At 55.1% G+C, this 23,002-nt stretch overlaps 1 protein-coding gene across 1 annotated transcript in view; it reads left to right on the top strand.

Annotated features, from left to right (window-relative positions):
* The window catches only part of Myo18b (myosin XVIIIB), a 320,748-nt gene that overhangs the window by 273,987 nt on the left and 23,759 nt on the right, over positions 1-23,002 (top strand). The window contains exon 57 of the mRNA XM_048784886.1: positions 18,573-18,703. Coding sequence (XP_048640843.1) covers positions 18,573-18,703 — 131 coding nt within the window. The remainder of the gene's footprint in view (positions 1-18,572; positions 18,704-23,002) is intronic.

Below are 23,002 nucleotides of genomic sequence, written 5' to 3'. Positions count from 1 at the left end.
TCGTGTGTCTAATTGCTTATGGCAGTGCCTTGAACAGAGTAAGCCAGTACTCATCGTCATTACCATTGTCACCCCCACGTCACCGTCATCACCATCATGAAAAGCATCACCACCCTACCACCAGGGCCACCAACACCATCACTATCGCCATCTCACTGCCATCACCTTCACCGTCTCATCCCCACCCCCATCACCATCGCCATTGTTGTCACCATCACCACCCCATCAACATCACCATCACCATGACCACCAACATCATCATCATTGCCATCTCCGTCACCATAACCATCACATCACCACCCCAGCACCATCACCATGGCCATTGCCATCATCACTCCCATCACCATGACTATCGTCATCACCACCCCCATCACCATCGCCATCACCATGACCACCATCGCCATCACCACCCCATCACTATGATCATTGTCATCATACCATCACCTCACCACCCCCATCACCACCCCTATCATCATGACCGTTGCCCTCATCACCACCATCACCACCACCCCCAGCACCATCACCATCATTAACGTCGTCACCACCATCGTTACCTCCCGTTCATCACCATCACGACCACCTTTATCACCATCATCATCACCATCACCTCAAGAGTGAGACCAGAGAGCACGCTACAGCCCGTCAAGGGCAGGCAAACTCCGAGTGTCGGAACAGCCTGGACCAGATTGAGAATTCTGGGAGTTACGTCCCCAAACGCCACGTCCCCTGCCCTGTGGCCTGGGGCCTCATAAGTGCCTCTTTCTTTGTGCTCAGCTTCATCTTCGCTGGAATTCTGCCCTTTCCTCAGGCCTGCTTGGCTGAGTTCCAGGTAAGTGACTCGGAGCCCATCCTGCCACCTGTCACCTCTGCTACCCACTCGGATAATTAGAACCAACACATTCATCTCCCCAACGGCACCCTCATCTTCCCTCGGCAGAGTTCTCAAATGGAAAAAAAAAAAAAGGCCCAAACAAGCTACATCTGTCCTTGTTGAGGCACTCTGCAGGGGCCCGCAGCTGACATCCACCCAGCTGGGCGCAGAGCTCGGTTTCTGTTTGCTTTGGTGGGAGATGACGTGGCCGTGCTTTATTAAAGTTTGGCAGTGGTTTGGAGACAGAAAGCATCTTCTGGAGAGAGGCTTCTAAACAAACATTCAGAGACTCCTTGGGGCTCCTGCCTCGGTGAGCTAATTGCGTGTTGAGTGAGGAGAAAGGAACTGATGTCACTTCTCTGCAAACAAAAGAACAGGAGATGGCTTTCCTTCTTCCCGAGAGCCTGTGTGGGTGGGTGCAGGTAGCAATTGGCTGTTCTGTTACAGGTACTTTCCATAAAGGGCTGGGTAGCAGGCGGTTTGGATTGTGAGATGGGAGAGAGAATCAGTCATAACTACTCAGATCTGCTATTGTAGCACAAAAGCCACCATTGATGGTCCATGGATGAATGAGGATGTCGTGTTCCAATAAAACTTTATCGACAAACAGAACACAGACTGGATTTGGCCCAGAGACCGTAGTTTGCCTGGTCCTGCTCTACCAAGAGAAATTGCAGTCCTGGACAAGTCGCCCGTCCTCTCTGAGTCTCGGTTACCTCATCTGTAAAATGGGCTGTGAGGTAGTCAGGAGATGAAAGTCTGGCACATATAAATGGTCAATTTATGATAACTCTCCCTGTCCCCACCCCCTCACCCCTGCCAAAAACCAGGGAAGAAAAGCAGATATCGACGGCTGTGCGCTTCCTGCTGGCCCAGCTATGGTTACAGTTCAGTGATGCAGATCTTTGGGGAGCTCATTTGAAAGTCAAGGAGCTGGGAGTTTCTCAAGGAAGGTCCTTGGTTGTCAGCTCCTGCCAGCACTTTCTCACACCAAGACGTCTTGACTGGTTCCGTCTATTTTATTTTCATTGCAAAGGTGGGGAGCTGGTTGCAAAACCCCGAGTGCTCACATTCAGATTTTATATGCACTCCCTCCCATGGCTAGTTATTGTTGGTTGTTAGAGAAAGTAGTTTCTATGTGGTTTAATGCTGGGGACAAACTTCAAGACCTGTGTCTGCAAGCCAAGGGCACTGCACAGCCCATCTAAGAATTAAGTGTGCATTTTAGCCGGATTCATTTAACCAGAGCAGGGGAAAATGACTATTGTTTTTCCTAAGTGCAAACAGGATCCTGATTTGTAAATCTGTGGTTTGTTTGCTTCTGTAATGGATGCCACCTGGAGGCTGACTTTAAACTGGGTTATGTGTAGCTTGGATTTATTTAGTTGTTGTTGTTTATAAAACAGCCTATCACTTATGCCGGGTCTAAGCATATTTTAGGCCTCAAGTCACTGAGTTCTCCCAGATCCCCTGTGGCTTATGACTTTGCTTTTCCAAATGTATTCACAGGCTGGCCACCTGCTTTGGAAATGCAGAATCTCAGACCCCTGCCCACACCTTTATAACAAGACCCTCAGCTGCTTCGTATGCACCTGATGCAGGTGTTTCATAATGACTGTGTCACAGGTGAAGAGGCCAGGGCTGAGGAAGGTGCGGCAGGCTCTCCTCCCAACCAGATCTTAAGCACAGAGTTTATTATGCCATTTGGCTGTGCCTCCTGTCTCTGGATGACTGATGTGACTGTGTGCTGCTGTGTGGTTCTCCTCAACGGCCCTATTTCCTATTATGCCAGTTGTTGCTCTCTTCTGGACTCTTCCACTGCAGGATCCCTACGTGGACCCTACACCCAGTCAGTGTTCGAGTAGCCACTGCCTGTGGAGTGACTCCATGACACCTTTGCATAGGTGACACTGAAAACTTCCTCCCAAAAAGGAGGTGGGGACGTGACCACTGTCAGTATCAATTGGTAGTTTTTCCTGGCCACATCTTTCCTTTGGGTCTTTAGAACATAGAATGGTAATCCCTTTTGGAATGGCTCTTGGCTTGGAGTCTTTCCAGTCTTCTCCCCTAGGGGCATGGTTGGAGCAGACAAAACGGGCCAGACACCAGGGTCTTCCTAGATTCTCTCGAATCTCACTGTACCGTATGTGAATACCCGAGGCTGGTGTTTTCTGATGTGGTAGCCATTGTCCTCACAGGGATTTTTAAAATTGAAACAGAATAAAATGAAAAAAAAAATTGGAATTCAGTCCGCTCATTGGCACTGACCACACACCAGGTGCTCCACAGCCACAGGTGGCCACCATATTGGATTGCAGGCACAGTCTCGGGCAGGCACAGTCATGAGTCTGGTCCACATTCTTCCCCTTTGTTCCTGGCTTACTGGCAGTTCCCTCCCAGACTTCTCCCCAGGGCGGAGCTCGCTACGCCACATGCCCCTCATTTCTGGTTCCTTCTTTGCTCCCGTATCATGGTATCAGGGTCCTAAAGCGGGTAGCCTGTTTCTGGAGCAACCAATACCTGCTCAACACAGCCTTATTTGGTCCCTCAGCTTCTTTGGGTCACATCCCACTTGTGCCATAGTCTAGGGGTGGCAGGGATGGAAACATTGTCTCCTAGTTGTATTTCATTCATTTTCCCATCGGGTACCAACAATCTGCATTAAAAAAAAAATTAATTCATGAGCTAAACTCATTTCCTTGTGCTAATTAACTTCCATGCCTTTCCCTCCCATTCCACAGCAGCATCTCCTGGTTGTCCACACGGCTGCTCAGGATTCAGACCATGGAGTCTTAGCAGTTGGGATGATCCCATCCTAGAATTTTGACCTATAAGGCCTTAGAATATCCAAACCAAGAAATATTAGGAACGAGAGAATCTTAATCACTTAGACACACAAAGTAGTAAACTCTTAAGCTGAGTGCTATGAATCTGATGTTTATGTAGGTCAAGTACAGTTGGATTTAGTTGATTTCCTGTGGCTCAACCGAAAAGAAGTATGGAATGTTGAAATCCATACTTTCTTTATTGCGGGGCAGGGCAGTACTGGGGACCGAACCCAGGGGCACCCGACCACTGAGCCCCGTCCCCAGCCCTATTTTGTACTTATTTAGAGACAGGGTCTCACTGAGTTGCTATGCACCTCACTTTTGTTGAGGCTGACTTTGAACTCACGATCCTCCTGCCTCAGCCTCCTGAGCCATTGGGATTATAGGCATGAGTCACCACACCCGGCTGAAATCTATACTTTTTAGAATGGTAAATGCTCATTGCTGCAGAATTTAGAACTTTAGAATTTTGGAATAGGGATCAGTAATTTTTTTTCTACAAAGCACAAGGTAGTAAATATTTCCAGTCTCATGGACCACGGAGTCTCTCTCAACCTCTGAACTCTGTTGTTAAAGCTTGAAAGTAGCCATAGGTAATGCATAAATGAGTAGTTGTGTTCCAATAAAACTTTATCAAAGCAGGCTGCAGGCCAGATTTGACCCATGGACTATGGTATATCCTGTCGAAACATAAAACCAAAACGGTTCCCACCAAGCACTTGCGTTTGCGTGGGGAATGCAAAGACCTGTCCCCAGTTCTTCCAAAGGGTCCTATTCAAACGTGGGAATCAGCTTAAGGCCAGTTTTGCTGATTCAGACTCTGTCTCTCCCAGGATGGCCTCTGGCCTCCAGAGAGTCCATAAGGGGAAAGGGGGGTCCCATAGAAGTGGTAGTTAAAGTGGTCCCTGGCACAGGGGGAGTAGAAGAGCCGTATCCCAGAGCTAAAGGAAAATAATCAGAGGCCGTGCGAATCCAGACCGCTGGTCAGCCCCGTGAGCCAGACCCTCCATCAGGCCTGGGAAGTGCTCCTGAGCATGGGGAGGGAAGGATTGATAAACCGCGTGAGCCCGCCTGTGGGCCCCAGCTGCGAGGCAAATTTGATGAGGCTGTTCATCGAAAAGGCACGCTCACTGGGCCATAACCTTGAGATGTGGGGAAGGAGGGAGAGCGCGTACCGCGAGCAGTTGTTTTTCTTCCCCGCTGAGTCAATAAATGGATAAATGGACCGTGAGTGGCCAAGTGGCTGTTCTAATGTAAGACTCCATCAAGAAGAAGATCACAGAAGTGCATGGAGGTGGCTTCGACGTCTTTATGTCCCACTGCGTGAGCCTGGCTCCTAATGTCCTGGACCAGGAGGCCCCTGGAAGGAGGGGCGAGAGCCATGCAAGAGCTCACAGGGACTGCGCGTGCCCTGAGCGCTCAGCCCTGCGCAGGCGCCCGCCAGCCACCCCCTAATTAAATCTGCACTTTCAACCTCGGGGTCAAGGCACTGTCTTCTGTCTGTCAGAAATAGAGGCTCCCGAGAGGTGAAGTCACTCGCCCAAGGCCAGGTGGCCCAGGACGATTATGGGCACCAGGGAGCGTGATCAGTCCTTGGACTCCAGAGCCTTTGCTCTTAACCAGGAGGCTGCAGGGATTCCCCACCGTCACCTGCACACGGATCACCTGGGTGTCATCCAGGTTCTGTCTCAGAGCTGCGGGCCAGGCCTGAGAGTCTGCATTTCTAACAGATGGCTAGGTGACGTGATGCTGCTAGTCCAGGGACCCCACTGAGCACAGTCAGTCCCCTATTGTCCTGTCTCCTTTTGGGTGGGGGGTACTAGTGATTGAACCCAGGGGCACTCCACCACTGAGCCCCATCCCCAGCCCTGTTTTGAATTTTATTTAGAGACAGGGTCTCACTGAGCTGCTTAGGGACTCACCATTGCTGTGGCTGGCTTTGACTCGCGATCCTCCTGCCTCAGCCTCCCGAGCCTCTGGGATCACAGGCGTGTGTCACCACACCTGGCCCTCTCCTTATTGCAGACCCTCCTCGTCACGGAAGGGGGAGGTTTATATTCTGCAGATGTGGTCACACAGCAGGAAGGGTTGGTCCAGGATTGGAATTCACATCTATCTGACTCCAGAGTGTGTGTCGTTTCTAAAATACAGTCCCCTATCTACTCTTCCACCTTTAGCCTGGCTCTCGGCTGGGGTGGTTTTGCCCCATGAGCATCCGGAGACATTGGGGGGTCAGCAGGCCTCAGGGGAGGGGGGCTTCTGGGGTCTGGTGGCAGAGGCGAGGGGTGCTTCTGGGCGTTCTGAGCTGCCAGGGGCGGGTCTCCCTGCCGCCCCCAGCACAGGGCAGTCTGGTCCCAGGCGCCTGTCACATCAAGGTGGAGAAACCTCACTCTCTGGTTCAATATCATTGGGTCCAGGAAATAAAAATACCCCAAGCCTCTCTCTGGAGCCACCAAGTGTCCTTGAATGAGAGGAATTAGTGGGCATTTGAGCCAATCCCACTAAAACGTGTCCACGACTCAATAAGAACCTCTGCTTCCAAAAACATCTGCTCTGCAGTCTTGGGTGGGACTCCCAGGATGGGGAGAGGTGGCGGTGGAGCTGGAAACTCCGCGACACCCTCTCACTCCGCAGATGGAAGCCCAGCCAGTCCAGAAGTCACCACTCATTCCCGGTCATTGTGATGGCCGCGACTTTTGCAATTCCTGCTGCTGTTCAGCAGCGGTGTCCCCCGAGGCGGCCCACCTCCACCCCATTCTCAGCCATGGACAGCATCTCTGCTCCAGGCCTGGGGAGGACCGGGGTCTGTCACTGATGGCCAGAGCCAGCAGCTCCGTTCCGTGTGCTCCCCGATCTCCTCCTGGGGGACATGTCAGGATCCGAGACGCAGAGGGAAGTCTGCCTCGGCCCACCATCACCGTGCACACTGCCTGGCTTGTCGGGAACGCTGGTGACGCCTCCGTCGTGACGAAAAGAGGCAGGAGGCTGTGTGATACATTGTCATGTGTCCCTTAACGAGGGACATACCCTCTGAGGAGGACAGCCTCAGGCGATTTCTTCCTTGTCCAAACCTGGTGGCGTGTACCTGCCAGACCTGGGTGGCCTACCGTCACTCCCCGTGACCTTGGAGCCAGGAGACACCAGCATCACCCCGGGCACGTGGGGGGACGCGATGTGCCTCCATGCCAACGTGGCTCCGAGATCACATCACGGGACGCCTGGCTGTGACACGCCTCGTGCCATTGGATCTTCACCGTGAGGCGAGGAGTGGACCTGCTGTGGCGTCGGGGGACAGGCCCCAGGAGGAGCTCTGGGGTGCCGGGCCTCAGGGCGGATGGCGCTGGTTTCTAGACGGAGGTTCTGGTCTCCCCCGGGGGAGGCTTCCAGACCCCTGTGTGTGCGGGTGTGTCTCGTCAGGTCCCCTGGGGGTGCGTCCAAGACTTGGACAGTCCCCAACTTACGACTGCACTTTCTCGTGCCCGTGCGATGCCCGAGGGCTCCGCCCACCCAGCAGAAGCTGCGTCTTGGACTTTGAATCTGGACGCTTCCCGGGCTCGCCACTCGCACCACCGTCCTCTCCCCCAGCAGGCTCAGCTCCCAGGGGCCCCGGGATCCAGAGAGGACACAGGGGACACTGTGGCACTGGGCAGCTGGGTTGATGTTCCTAGGTTAGGTGTCCCCCAGGCGGTCCCAGCTTACGATATTTTCAACTTCAGATGGGTTGGTTGGGACGAGACCCCGGCATGGGGGCTGTGGTGCCCACGGTGGCCGGGGCCTGGCACACGGCAGGGTTGGTCTTACCAATTCTGGGAAGCAGGACACCGCGTGGGTGGGTTTGTTTGGGGTACGGAAAGGACAAGAAGGACTTTGGGGACTGTGTGGAGACACTAAAATAGTGAGACAGAGTGCGCCAGGTGCCTGAGTGGAGAGTCCCCGGGGAGAGGGGTGACAGTGAGAAAGTGTCACCACCGAGGAGCCCCCCCCCGAACTCACCCATTCTTAAGCTGCCACCCAGGGGCTCCCGAACGGGCAGGAGAGCTGGTTTGGGGGCGCACTTGCTGCATTCTGTGTGGCGCCTCGAGATCTTTCCACGCTGACTCCACCCTCCCCAGCCTAGGGTCACCGTCCCTGCTCCCACCCACAGGGGAGAAAACCGAGGGCCAGGCAGGAAGCAAGACATGCCTGGGGTCCCTCGGGAAGCCGTGGAGCTGGGTCGCGAGCCCGCCTCTCTGTGAGCAGAGGCCACACTTGGAAGGCCGGCTGTACGCTGTACACGTGTGGATTTAGAAGAATCTGGAAGAATTGAAAGCTGAAATGTCAAGTTCCAGCTATTGCTGAAGGCACATGAGATATATGGCTGAGTAGGGCCCTCTTCATAAGGAGCTCAGCGTACACGGGACTGGAAATTGGAAAATAATTACAACTGAATGGACAGACGCTCATCCCCACGGTTCATACACATCTGGAGGCACAGAAGTAAAAGAGCCAAATTCTGTGCAAGGAGCCAGAGAGGGCGATTACGGAATGGGTCTCGTGGGATGGATAGGAGTTCACTAGTGAGACAAAGGGCCAGGCAGGAGAGGGCATTCCAGACAACAGCTGCAGGACATGAAGCCCACGGCAGGCTTGGGAGCTGGCAGACTGGGATTTACTGGTAGGTGGGGGACAGGGCGTGGGCAGTGGAAAGAGAAGAACCTTGGAAGTAGGCTTCGGAGTGTGGACTGTCGGAAATGAGGAGCCACCAGATGCTTTGAGCCGGGGGGAGTGTCGTGGTCAGATGGGAAATTGGTCCTTGGGTGCTTGTGCCCTAGGGATTGGAGAGCAGGCTGGTGGAGGGCCTCTCGGTGGTGGTCAGGAAGGCCGAATTCATGAGGGAACAGAGACGAGCCCCACGTATTGATGCTAGGGAGTCCCCGAGGCCCCGGGAGGGGACCAGTCATAATGGTTCTCATGCCGATGTTCTCTGGATTCAAACCCAGCGTCCACTGGAGGAGTTTCAAGTCTCCTGCTCCTGTTCCTCCCATCACAGGGCAGGGCGGCCCTTATTGAAATAAGACGTGTCAGAGGTGGCCTGGTAATTACCGGCTGGAACAATGGCCCTGGTGTGGGAAGCCCTGTCGGTGTGTGTAGTACAGATCATTTTTACATTTGAGACTTAATTATATTGATATAATTACTCCCTGCTCAGGAGAATTGGGTGGCGCAGACATGTCATCTTTGTGTTTGAGCAGGAAGATGAAAGGCCTTCTTTCTCTGTTATCAGGAGGCGAGTGGGTGGGTGACTGTGGGCGGCCGGGGCTGAGGGGGTTGGAGGGCACCCCTGGTCAGGGTGTCTCGGCGCAGCGGGGACTTCTGGAGGCCCCTGCCTGCGGTGTGTCACCTCTGAGAAGGTTGGAGGCCCCGTTCTGAAGATTCAAAGCAGAAATCGTAGGCGGGAGGGGATTTTGAACTGGGAATACTTCGAGTCCTAAGGGAAGTGATAGAGGTGCTGGGTTGACTTTGTAAACCCTGTGACTCAAAGGCCCAGGACAGTCATTCACTAGTGTCTTGAAGTCCCCTCCTGTCCCCCATTAATGGCCTGAAAACCCTCAGCCACATTCTTCTTCCAGGTGAGGGTCCTCAAGAGGCTGTGCCCTCCTTGCCTCCCCACCCAGCAGGGGACACTTGAGACCCCAAGAATCAAGTACAAAGAGTCCTCCTCACCATCAGCCATTCAGGAGGCTGAGGCAGGAGGATCGTGAGTTCAAAGCCAGCCTCAGCAATAGTGAGGTGCTAAGCAACTCAGGGAGACCCTGTCTCTAAATAAAATACAAAATAGGGCTGGGGGTGGGGCTCAGGAGTCAAGTGCCCCAGAGTTCAACCCCAGTACATCCCCCTCAAAAAAGTGGGTGAAAAGAGTGGGGTGCAATGGCACACACCTGTAACCCCATCTACTTGGGAGGCTGAGGCAGGAGGATCACAAGTTCAAGGCCAGCCTCAGCAATTTAATGAGACCCTGTTTCAAAATAAAAATAAAAAGGGCTGGGGTGGAGCTCAGTGGCTGAGCACCCCAGTCATGGTGGTGGTCGGGGGGAGTTCTCGTTCTTGGCTGCCTGCCTTGAGCCTCAGTTTGGGCCCCAGGTGCCTAGATCCCCTGGAGGATGAGAGGACTGCTCTGACTGGCTGTTGACAAGATGTTTGCCATCTAGATCTTAAAGAACTGCAGTCCCTCCCTGCTAAGGATCCAGGAAGCTATAAAGGCCTTCAGGCAGCAGCTGGGGGCATTTTTAAATAATCAGCTTGAAATCTAAGAGAGAGGAAAGATGGCCCACAGATGCCCGCAGCCCCCAGCTCTTCCTTTTGCCTCAACCTAAGGAGGCAGGGAGTTGGGTGGTACAGGGTGCCTGCTTGTCTGCAGGGGTAACTGCATGCTGCCTTTAGTAGAAAACCATGAGCAGGAATGGACGCCAGATAGAAATACTCCAATATATACATCGAGAGTGGTTGTCCCCAGGTACCTGACTTTGGGGTGAATTTTAAGGTTTTTAATGTTTAATCCCACTTTGTGGACTCTATTAGGAAAAAAGTATAGTAAAATAAAGGATTTTCGAAGATACAGAAAAGAGCATGTGATATTGTCTTAGTTTTCTACAGGTGCTATAACAAAGTGCCACAAACTGGATGACTTAAAATAGCAGAAATGTATTGTCTTCCAGTTGTGGAGGCTGGAAGTCCAAAAAATCAAGATGGCAGCCAGGTCAGCTCCATTTGAAAGCTCAGGAGAAGAAACATCCCTGGCCATGGCTGACACCTGGCCTCTGGTGGTTTGCCAGCAATCTCTGTGTTCCTCGGCTTACAGATAGAGCACTCCAACCCCAATCTCCATGTAACATTGTTTCTCACATGGTCCTCTCTCTACCTATACCTTAGTGTCAAAATTACCCCTTCCACTAAGGATCACGATCATATTGGACTAGGTACCTTTTTAACTTAATTACCTCTGTGAAGACCAAATGCAGTTCTGTCCTGAGGTATGAAGGAGGGATGGGATTTTAACCTGTCTTATCTGAGAACATAGTGCAACCAGAAATGTGTTCCTAGAAATGGAGAAACGTTCAGGGTGCTATGGGGTTTTTCCTTTATGTAACGAGGGTCTAAATGTGAAGAATGGATGTTTGATGTGGTTCCCAGGATCTCTCAGATCCCATCCAGGCTGGTCTGGGTGACCTGTAGGTTATGTGGGCAGAATGGCATGTCCTTTCTGAGGTTGGCTTGTAGAACAGACATCTGACTTCTGCCGGGTTCTCTCTTGGATCCCTGGCTCTGGGGAAAACTATCGGCCATGTCACAAGTATGCTCAAGCAGCCCCATGGAGGTCCCCCGAGGCAGAACTGAGCCCCCCAGACAACAACCATGGTCTCTCTAAAAAGGAGACTCCCCCAGCCTCACTCAAATGAGGCCACAATCTGACATCATCACCAGGGATCCTGTATGAGTTTCCTACTGCTGCTGTAACAAGTAATCGCACAGGATCTGAAAATAACAGAATGTATTCTTCCACAGTTACAGAGGTCAGAAGTCTCAAATGTGTCCTGGCGGGTTAAGAATCAAGGCGTAAGCTTCTGGAGGCCCCAGGGGACTACCCTTTCCTTGCCTCTTCCAGGTTCCAGAGGCAGCAGGCCTTTCTTGGCTCCTGGCTGTGTTTCTCCATCTGTGTTAACACCACCATAGGCCCTCTACCTCCCTCCTGTAAGGACCCTTGTGATTGTATACAGGGCCCACCTGGATAACCCAGGATCATGACACCTTTTGCCATGAGGGGGGGTCACACTATTCCACGTTCCTGAGCCAACATCCTTGAGAGGCCTCTCTGTTCAACCAGAACCACTCAACTAAGATACTGCCGGATTCCCAACCTAGGAAACAGCGAGAGAGGCTGGGCGCGGGATTCGTGCCTGTCATCCCAGCAACTTGGGAGGCTGAGGCAGGAGGATGTGAGTTCAAAGCCAGCCTCAGCAAAAGTGAGGCCCTGAGCAGCTCAGTGAGACCCTGTCTCTAAATAAAACACAAAATAGGGCTGGGGATGGGGCTCAGTGGTCGAGGGCCCCTGAGTTCAATCCCCAGTACCAAAAAAAAAAGAAAAAGAAAACCATCAGAGAGAATAAATATTTGCTATCTCAGAGCTCTGGGTGTGGAAGTAATTTGTTAGGCAGGAATTGGTAATGAATACGGGGTAGGGATTGTATGGTGCTTGAAAATTAAAATTCTGGAAGTCTCATGATTTTTTCCTTCAAATAACACATGGAAGGTGCGCAGATCTTCACAGTGAACTGTGTGACGAACGTTTCCAAACTGAGACGTCACCGTGCATCCTCCAGAAGGGACCTGGCGGGATCGCGGGTGCTCCGGGTTCTGTGCCCCTGGTTTACCTGTTCCTGCCCAGGTTCCTCTCATCCCTCCTCTGCTCTGCTGGACCTTGGCGGGAAGTGACATTGTGGGGGTGTCTGAGAGATCCCGCCCTGGAAGGCAGCGATGGTGTAAAGGAATCTCCTTGTGGGTCCAGCTGTCTGTGGATGGTACAGGACAAGGTCGGAGGCCCTCTGGGCACAGCTGCGGGCTCTTCAACAGGATGCTGTAAAAAGCTGAGAGTTGAGGTCCCTGCAAGTGTTGTCTCGTCTTGATGGGGGACGAGAGAGGCCAGGTCAGCTGGGGGCTCATAAATCCCATGTTGCTAGAGCTGGGAGGGAGCTCCCTAAAGGACTAGCATGTCCACGTGGGGAGCTGGGCAGGCCACAGGGTAAGATGATCACAGCCAGGTGCCAGGTGAAGGCAGAGACGCCGAGCCTCACCCCGTGGTCCCCGGGGCATCTGCGGCCTGAGTGAAGAAGACCCACTGCTTTTGACAAAGGCACTTCCTCGAGCCCTGTTTCTCCATCCGCTGGCAATGAGGCTCCTGCATTGGCTCCTGTTCTCCTGACCTACCCTGGCTCTTGGGCAGGATGTAAAATCCTTTCAGCTCCGAGGACCCCGTGTGAGATTCCCAGACTTCATTTTCTGGAGAAATGAGGTCGTCCTCATGATACGATTCCTGTCCGTGTCATAGTTTCCAATTTTGCTTAGGAGGAGGGACATGGGACTGAGATCGGCTGCTGGGTTAGGCACGCCGGCTGCGGGCACCTTCACATGGCTCCCTCTGCTCCTTGCTGTGACCTGTTGTCAGGGAATAATGCTGTCATCTTGACTGGAGAGGAACTGGAAATGGAAAAGGGTTGGTGGCCTTTGCAATCCCCACGGGCGCTTCAGGGCTCATGCATTCTAAAGCCAACGGTGCGCATCTCTTCCGACCCCCCTTCCTGCCAAGTTCAGGGTCAGCTTGTCAGTGTGATGACGTCACCTGGTTTCTCAGCACCCTCATCAAGGAGAAATGAAGCCCCCAAACAACCAGCAAAAACAGGTGTTTCTTGACTTAATGTTGGGGTCCCATCCCTATTCTCCCACTGTAAGTCAAAAACCCGTAAGTCAAAAAGTCGCCAAGTACACCTTCCCCCTGACCCGGTCACTCATCAGCCTGCTGGAGGGCGCTGGCCGTCCCCTTGTGACAGTGGGGCTCCCGGGGAGCTGCCGTTCTCGGATGCTGGCCAGCGTCAGGAGAGAGCATATTTTGGAAAAGATCCAAATTCAAACGTGGAGCACAGTTCCCTGGCATTGTGTGGGTCTGGCTCGTCATAAGGTCAAAAAGTCCTGAGTTGGACCCTAGTAAGTGGGGGCCGTCTTTCTCTTCTTTGAGGATTTGGAAGGCATTCCCAGGAGGATGGGGCTCATGCCAGGCCAGCGGCGTGGGGGGGTTCCGGTCGAGGCTGGCACAGAGGCAGCGCCGGTTCAGGTACCCACCTTGGCAGTTCAGAGAAGAGCCTCTGACCCCGGGCGGCCTGGTCTGAGCAGGGACTGGCTCAACACAGCGGCCATGGTGACGAGGGAAGGGGCTGTGGAAAACGCAAAGGCTTGACCTGACCCTGCCGCCCTCTGGCTGTGTGTCTTTGGGCTCTGCCAAGGTTTAAATCTGGCTTGTCCCCGCCAAAACTCATATGGAGGGTGGGTGCCCAGGTCTGGTGCTGAGAGGTGATGAGACCTGTCAGAGGCGATGGGTGATTGATGGATTTTCTTGTGGGAATGAACTATACATTTGGGGGGACCTTATTGTTTACCTTAAGGGTAGGTTGTCAGGCCTGGTGGCATGCACCTGTAATCCCAGTGACTCAGGAGGCTAAGACAGGAGGATTGCAACTTAGAGGCCAGCCTCAGCAATTTAGACAGGTGCTAAGCAACTTAGCAAGACCCTGTCAAAAAAAATAAGAAAAGGGCTGGGGATGTGGCTCAGGGGTGAAGCACTCCTGGGTTCCATCCTGGTACAAATAAATAAATAAATACATAGGGGGTTGTCACAAAGCACCTGGCCCCTGCCCTTGCCCTGTTGAACCTGGGCTGCTCTGCCACACTTGTCCTCCCCCTTCTGCTTTTCCATCTTTCTGCCACATGTCGAACAGCTCATGGCGTCACCAGAAGCCAAGCGGATGCTGTGCTGTGCTTGCCAACTTCTAGACCCTGAGCCAAAAGAAACTTCTTTTCCATATAAATCACCCTGCCCCAGGTGTTCTATTATAGCAGCTGAAAACGGACTCCACCAGGATCTTTGACGAGGCTCTCTGTGTCTATTATAAGATCATAAAAATAGAATAAAACAATGAGTTGGCAGGACGATTATGGGCAAAAGACCTCAGACAGCGATGACCACTGGCCCCATCTTTGCTCCTGCCGGGAGTCGGGCTGTTCCAGTCTTACTAAGAGGATCTGTGCAGACCTTTAGGGTTCTCTGAGCCCCCCAGCTCCTCCCTTTCCTCAGTGGGACTGACGCTGTGTCCTGGTTCTCATGCGTTCCACTGCGGTGGCTTCGGGGCCCCTACCAGGACACCATCCATGGGCCCCCGATTTTCCCCAGCAGCCTCTTTTCTCCCAGGCAGGTGGCCCTGGGACAATTTGAAGGAAGAGTGACCGTTCCTTAGGACCTTGCTTTCTGGCACGACTCCCGCACCTCCAGAGACGCGGGCATCCCCGGAGGGAGCAGGGGCAGCTAGAGGCAGTGGCCTAGCCCCTGAGCCTCAGCCTGCTCCTCTGTGGATGGGCACAGTGAGGGACCCAGGTGCCTCTCGACACGGAGCAGGTGGACGCGGGGATCGTGCGCCCTGGTGTGAGAGAGGAACGAGGCTCTGTGGGTTTGACTCTGATGATAAAGCGGATTCACATCCTCTGCAGAATTTCTGGAGAAATGAAGAAGGGGAAAGTGAGAATCTCGTGATCTCTCCGAGAGAAGTCACCATTGCCACCGCCTTTTTGCAAAGACCTCGAGTCACTTTTTCTCTCCCTAGTACCTGGCTCTAAGGGCCCTCATAACCATGAAGTGAGATGAGATATTTTAACTGTGTAGCAGAGCCCCTGTGGATGGGAGGAGTATAAATGGGCACATTCATTCATTTGTGAGCTCTACGACCTTCATTGTGCACGTTCGCTCCTTTATTAAGCAAGAGGACAGACTCCATGTGTTGTGATCAAGGTTCGCGGAGGGCGGGGAGCAGCCTGGTACTTTAGACGGTGCAAATCCAGGTCTGTGGTTCTCGAGGTGAAGGAGGGGGATGGCCAATGGCCGATCACACAGATGCTGATCAATAGATGCTTCCTGTTTATTAAGGCGGGTGCCGGACGCTGGGGCTGTCGCAGTCTGTGAGCCCTGGCCACTGCCCAGGCCTGACCAGGAGGCTCTGCTCATCTTTAATGAATCAGAAAAAAATAACAGTGCATTTCCACCAGGGGCCGAGCGTCTCTGAGATCCATTGATCTGTAGGGTAAATATCGCAGCCTGGGTGACATGAACCTGGAGAGCCTGGCGGGGTAGGGGACCGACACTGACCTGGGAGAGTCCTGCACTTGCAGACGACAGCGGGCCTCGGAGACGGACAGGCTCAGGGCGGAGAGACAAACAAACAACGGCTCTAAATATTAACCTAATTGAACACCGTGAGAGGAGACGGCTTAATTGCAGTCATTAATTATCATACAAAACGCTTCCTGTGCGGCCACCTCGATGCCTCGTGCTTCTGGGGGAGCAGCCTGGGCTCAGGGCATGTGCGTTCCGGGTCACGCATCAGCGAGTGTCTGTCTGTTCGTCCATCCCCGTCCTAGCCGGGTGCCTGCTACGCACCAGACGCCCCAGGGTCAGGGAGATCAGGTCCCCGCAGCAAAGGAAGCCCCGTGCCATCAGAAGGGTGCAGCGGCTGGGCCTAGACCAGAGCCGGCCCACAGTAGGGGCTCAGTGAACGTTCCCGGGATGGACGGATCTGTGACCCCACCAGCCTGTACGGGGGCCGCGTGTCTGTGACAGCGTCCGGACCACCACACGCAGGCTCCTGTTCCTCTGGGCACCTGTCCGTCTGTGGGCCTCTGCTGTGGGCCCTGAGCATCATGTTGGTGGTGGCCAGCCCGCCAGGGTCCACAGCCCGTTGTGTGGGGGTGAAGAAGGACGGGGTGCTCCCACGTGGCCCCTCTCCTGTGTCCTCCTCCCCGGTCTCGGGGGTCTTGGTGGGGCCTTGCTCCGTCTGCCCCAGGGAGGCCGCTGTGTCCTGTTCTTAGTGACTCGGTCTCTGCCCTCAGCAGCCTCCGCTGGGTGTCCAGGGAAGCCGGGGGGATCTGCTGGTTGCTGGCCACAGCGGCTGGGCTCCCAGGCCGCTCCTTGTGCGCCCCACAGAGTCTGATGCGGCCCCAGCAGATGGGCCGCGTGGAGGGTGGGCGCTAGTGGCAGGTCCCGGGTCCCTGTCCCCTGGTCTATGGATGGCTTCCCTGCTCCCGGCCTCCCCCTCCGTCCAGTGGATTCATGCCCCTGGCCACCCTTGCTTGTCACCCCGGTCTTCTCTCTGCAGGGCTCTGGAGCTGGAGTCCTGCACTCCAGGCTCATTACTGCTGTGTGACCTTAGCAAGTCTCCTCCATGACGTAAGGACAGTATGTACCCTTCCAGTCTCCTTACCCTCCTCTGAGAACTGGATGATACAGATGCCACCATTCACTGAGCCTTCCCACTGGACCAAGTCCATTTACTCCCCAAAGAGCCCTTTGAAGGAGGGATGATTGCCACCCTCCTTTTACCAATGAGACAACAGAGGGTCAGAGAGGTTGAGTCACTTGCTGAAGGTCACACAGCATTGAGCAACAGAGCACTTGTCTCTGTCCCTCTTGTCCACTTACCAGGAGACTCCCTCAGGGTTGAACTTCAGACATTTGAGGCTACTGCGTGATGCTGACAGGGGCACAGTGCACCCGAGCAGGGCTGGGAACGGACGGCCACCCCTCCTCAGGCCGCCTCTGCTTCCCGCCCAGCCCCGCTCTTCTCCGCAGCCAGGCTTGGCCCTGGGACTTGCCCAGCCTTTGCCAACAGCCTCTTCCTCTCTCTCCAGAATTAGAAAAGACCCACAGTCACTTGACGTCACAATAACAAGGACGGACCAGCAACCTGCCAAGGAGGGCTGAGTGTGTCCCTGTAACAGGGAGCAGCCCCGTCCTCCCAGCCTCCTCTGGGGCGTCGCAGAGCCTGAGAGCCAGGAGGGTGGTGTTCAGATCTCAGCTCTGCTCCTCACCTGCCCCAGTGACCCTTCTGGCCTCAGGTTCCTCATCAAAGCAGAAAAAAATAGATTCCAGGCCCAGAGAGGGTGGCGAGCTGCTCCCGGTCACACAGCCAGGGGGTTCCCCGGGAGCTGGGAACCGCAGTGAGATGTGATGGTAAACCCTCCCCCCATCATCAGGCGGGGTCCCTTTAACAACAGTGCAAAGTGAGCTTGGCACCTTGTCACTGTGCGTGGCTGCCTGGTGGCCTGGGTTGGCGTGTTGTCCTCTGTTCTGTGGCTTCACCTGGTTTCCCAGAGCCTTTCCCACCACCGCGATCCTCAGGGCTCGCGTTAAAGTCTGACTCATGGCATCCTAGGGACCCGCGGTGACTTCCCTCACCATGGCCAGTGGCTGGGGACGGCGCCTCTCAGCCCCTCCCTCGTCCACAGCACTGCTCCCACCTCTGGGGGCTCAGAGCTTTGCCTCCCTTTTGATTTGTCCCCGTCGGGATTCGCTTCCAGAACCTGGATTCTGGGTCTAGCCCGGGGGCAGGCCCAGCGCTGGGGACAGTTGGGCCACACACAGTTCCCCCTGCCCTTTACTCAGTGCCAGCAGCACCCAAGTTGTGACATTGGCAAATGTCCCCAGTGAGGGCAACATCACCCTCCGTGGAAGGTCACGGCATTCAGGGAGCGGGAAGAAACGGGCTGCCCGCGGCAATCAGAGATTCTCCAGAGTCAGAACAGAATCTGAGTAGGTCTGCGACAGGGAGTACTGAGCAGCAGAATGAGCACTAAGAGATGACCATGCTCAAATTAAGGCTTCACATCCTCAGGCCTCGGTTGCCATCTGTAAAATGGGAGCCATAATCATGACCACATGCAAGTTGGGGGCGTGAGGGCAGGAGCACCGCACGCCGTGCTGGCCACAGGAGGCCCTCCATCAGTGCCAGCCCCGTGGGTCTGCTGCTGGGTTTTCCATCTTGGCTTTTGCTGCTGCTGAGGACAGAAAGGTGGGGGCGTCCAGGGGACAGAGTGGCAAGGAAACCGTCCCTGTGCGCCCTTTCCCCAACCTGCTGCACCAGGTCCGTCCCTGGCTGTGCTGGAGGTCCCCAAATCCCACCCCCTCTGTCCGACATGGAGCGTCCTTGGGGTCCCACAGGCTCCTCTGGTATTCGGCTCCGGCGCGGGCTCCGTGAGGACTCAGGAGTGGGTGGCTCAGCGTGGGCTGTGGTCTGTGTCCCCAGGAGAAGTACGTGGAGGAGCTCGCAGCCGTGAGGCAGACCCTGCAGTCAGACCTGGAGACGTCCATCCGGCGGATCGCCGACCTGCAGGCGGCCCTGGAGGAGGTGGCGTCCAGCGACAGCGATGCCGAGAGGTAATGGGCTGGGGCCGGTTGGGGCTGGACACGGCAGGTGGGCGTCACCTCGGGGAGCCTCAGGTCTGCATTGGGCCTGGGGCCGTGGCTTCAGGGGGACCCACAGGCCTCAGGGGCTGGAGGTGTGGCTGGCCTGCTGGGATGGGGACAGGCGGGAGCTACCCCACGAGTCTCCTTGTCACCCCTGAGTCCATCTGGTGCAGCTTGCCGAGCCCCAGGCCAGGGCACGTGGCAGACAGTGATCTGGGGGAAGCTGTCGCCCAGTGAGTTCCAACCCCCTCATGTGCACAGTGACCGAGTTCCATTAGGATGAACAGTAAATGACCAACAGGTGGTCATTCTTGACCGATGGATTCGAGGTGTCTACCCAGTGCCCGCCCGTGGGGTTGTGGGAGCTGAAGGACATCGTGGACGAGAGTCAGGGAGGACAGTGCTGGGGACACAGTGTGAGCTGAGCTCCTGCAGACAAGGGGGGCCACTCCACAGAAGGAGCTCCAAGAGGCAGATGTAGAGGGCAAGGGTTGGGAGGCCACCCAAGGTCAAGGTCAGCACCTCTGTCCTTCCTCAGAGGATAGCGTGCTTCCTGCCACAGGCTGTGGGTCAGCACTCGGTGAAAGAGCCCGCCGTTCCCCAGGCCGTCCACCCTGCGGGTGGCCAAAGCGTCATCTTCCCAGGCGCTGCCCGACCATCTCAGCTGTCCTTACCACAGCTGCCCATCTGGCTGCCCATCTTGGCCCCATCCCACCTCCATGGCAGCCCAGGGAGCAGGGGAGGTTTTCTTCGCCTAGCTTTGCACTAGGAGCCTGTAGATCGCCCAATACTTGCCAGCCACTGGCCACCAGCCACCGGCCACCAGCCACCCACAGGCAGGCTGCACTGAGTCTCACCCCTCATCTGCAAAGTGACCCTCCTTCCTGGTCTTTCCCTCGGCTGGTTGTGCTGCAGCCGGAGTGGCCAAACCTCAGACCTTGGGATGCCACCTTCTGTCCCTGGGAGGACCCTGTTCTCAAGGTCAAGGGCACACGGCCCAGTAGCAGAGCCTGACCCAGGGCTGCTGTCACCTCCTTCGCCTCCTCCTGTCAGGGGGAGCAGGGGCTGCTCTCCTGCTGCAGGTGTGGTGCGGCCCCGGAAGGGAGCCCGAGAGCGCCGGCAGCCAGCTCTGGTTACCCGTGGGAGGGAGCAGACACCTCTGTCCAGGAAGACCTGTGTCACCAAAAAAGAAACCAAACCCAACCAAACCCAAAACACATTCCAACACTGGAGGACTTGCTTTATCTTCCCCCAAGTTTGTTTGCATTTTCTAAAACTTGCAGGATGAACGCCCATACGCACCCCTGGCCATGTTAGAGCCACGTTAGGAGATTTTGCTCCTACAAGTTACAGACTTTGAACCCCTTATTTTGATTGATTAATTAATTAATTTCTGGTATCGGGGATTGAACTCAGAGGACCTCGACCCCTGAGCCACATCCTAGCCTTATTCTGTGTTTTATTTAGAGACAGGGTCTCACTGAGTGGCTTAGGGCTTCGCTGTGGCTGAGGCTGGCTTGGAATTCACGATCCTCCTGCCTCAGCCTCCCGAGCTGCTGTATCGTGCGCCACTGTGCCCGGCTTCAGTGCCTAATTCTAGAAAGTCTTGCAGTCCTGGGCTGGTCCTGGCTACTTGGAGAGCTGTCACCTCCAACTCTCCCAATAAAGATGCCCGTGCTGGGCAGCAGTGTAGCAGATGCCATGTGGATCTGAAACCTCATGTTCTGAATACAGAGCGTGGCCTCAAGTCTTCACTTAATGCAAAAGGGACTTCCGAGCATATCACTGTCCCCTGCTAGTTTGCACAGCCGCCAAGCTGCAGGTGAAATAGCAACCAGGGACGTTGCCGTGGCTGTCAGCTCAGGACTCCATTTAGGATCCCCCTCCACCACCTACTTCTGCAATTACAAGGCCTTTGTCCATGGGGCTTGCTGGGCGCCGGGCGGCTGTTCCGTTAATGGAAACTCCAGAGCATTTGGATTCATGATAAGGGGAATGAGTGGCTCTGGGTCCTGGGATCTCTGGCCAGTGCGAGACATCTCAGCCATTTCCCAAATGCACAGCGGAGGTTTGCTTTTGTAACAATTGAAGGTGACGAGGACGAAAGACGGTGGGAGAGGCAGAGGGGCAGCCCAGTGTGGGGACCCGGCAGAGGGCATGAAGGAGAGCGGGGTTACTTCAGAGTCTGCCTTTAGGCCTTGGGGGGACCTGCCCTCACCTCGTCCTGTAGAGACCCCAGACCTGCCTCTCCTCCAGCGCACCCTTCGCTCTGGTGCATCTCTTCTGGGTTCCAGCTCTGGGACCCAGGAAGCAGCCTCAACTCGAGATTCCTGTCGGCCTTTCGTGCTCTTCTGCCTCTGGGACCTCAAATCTTCCTCCCTTGGGGCTTCTGACTTACCTTCCTTGGCTGGGTCTGTAACTTCCACACAGTCCCTCCAGTGGGAAGGGACCTCATGTGGGGCTCAGGGGGCCGTAAGGTGTGGAGGGACTGCTGCCCACCAGGCCCTGTGCGTGGAAATGCCAGGGCAGGGTGCAGGACGGTGGCAGTCGGAGGCGGGGAAGAGCTGGGGAGGCCGTGACTCCATCTCTCTGACCCTCGGTCTCTTCATCTTTAAGACAGATGAGTAACAAGAAGTGAAAATATACAGCTCCTTAGCAGGGTACCTTGTGCACCGGGGAGGCTCGCCCCCAGCCGCGTTCATTCATTCATTTGATGAATCCTGACCAAGTGCAGGCCAGATGCCCTCCTGGGTACTTGAGTTGTTCCACTGGCTTCTTGTCATCATTACTGCAGATGAAGAGGCATCGGGCAGCTTCCCTAAACCCAGGCAGAAGCTCGCATTCAGGCCGTGGCTCAGATGCTGGCTCAGCTGCTGAGGAACAGGGATGAGCTCAGGACGGAACTGCCTCTGTGGGGCCTGCATTCCGTGTGTGTGTGTGTGTGTGTGTGTGTGTGCCCATCTGTGGATATAGGAATGAATAAGCAGCTCAGGAGGCTGAGGTAGGAGGATCAGGAGTTCCAAGCCAGCCTCAGCCACAGCGAGGCCCTAAGCAACCCAGTGAGACCCTGTCTCTAAATAAAATACAGAATAGGGCTGGGGACGGGGCTCAGTGGTGGAATGATTCTGAGCCCAATCTCTGGTACAAAAAAAAAAAAAAAAGAAAAGGAAAAAGTCAGAAACATGAAACCAAACAGGGCAGGAGTCCCAAGCCCCGCCCCAGGCTAGTTCTCGGGAAGCATTTCCCACTGTCCTTGTGCGGCCGGTGGCCTGGCTCAAGGCCTCAGTGTGGGTTAGAGAGTGAAACCCAGCATCGATTTCAAATCTCCTATCCCAGGAATGGGAAAACCAGGTGGGGAGTTGCCTGCGCAGGAGTTTCAATACATTTCAAAGAATCAACACTCACAAATGCACGCTGTCCCTCCGCAGACCAAGTCCACAGATCAGCAACTGCGAAAAGAAGTCCGAGTGGTTCTAGGTTGTAGATACACCGTCCAGAGCTGCCCCAGCCTCTGCCCCTCAGTGCCAGCCGGGATGCTTCCCCACTTGGCATCTCCACAATGACCTGGGTCCCCCCTCCCTACCGGGGATTGAACTCAGGGCCCTCGACCACGGAGCCCCACCCCCAGCCCTATTTTGCATTTTATTGAGAGACAGGGTCTCCCTGAGCTGCTTAGGGCCTCGCTGTGGCTGAGGCTGGCTTGGAACTCCTGATCCTCCTGCCTCAGCCTCCTGAGCCGCTGGGATGACAGGCGTGGGCCACCATGATCTGGGTTTTCAATTGTCCCTTTCCTGGAGTAACAGGTCTGGATTGGGTCCGAGGGATGGGTTTGTGATACTTCTCCAAACTGAGCTCCATTGGGATTCAGACCCACTCGAGGGCAGAGAGGAGCTCCAGCTCCAGGTGAGGTTCCCTGAGACACCTGTTCAAATTAGGAACCGTCACACGGGGCCGTGTGTGGAATCGGGCCCGAGTGCAGCAGGCCTTCCCGCCTGGACATGTGGCCTCATGCTCGGAAGGCCAGGTGGCGGTCTCATGCTGCCTGCAGCGGGGCGGGGGTGTGTTGTGACTTGGACTGCGGCTCCAGCCTCCTGAGATTAATGGAGGGGTGCTTTAAGTGGGTCCCCCAGGCCTGGAGCGAGCGCATTATCCACGGAGGGCACTGTGCTGCCTGGCACACTGGCCCCCTCTATCCCTGGCCCAGGGTCTGCGGCCGCCCTGTGTCGCACCGGCTGGGAGTTGGGTGGGTGCGGAGAGGTCCATGGTGCC

This window comes from Marmota marmota, unplaced genomic scaffold (assembly GCF_001458135.2).
Source record: "Marmota marmota marmota unplaced genomic scaffold, marMar, whole genome shotgun sequence".
Lineage (NCBI taxonomy): Eukaryota > Metazoa > Chordata > Mammalia > Rodentia > Sciuridae > Marmota > Marmota marmota.
The sequence above is the reverse complement of the archived record's forward strand: the minus strand, read 5'-3'. Positions and strand labels throughout refer to the sequence as shown.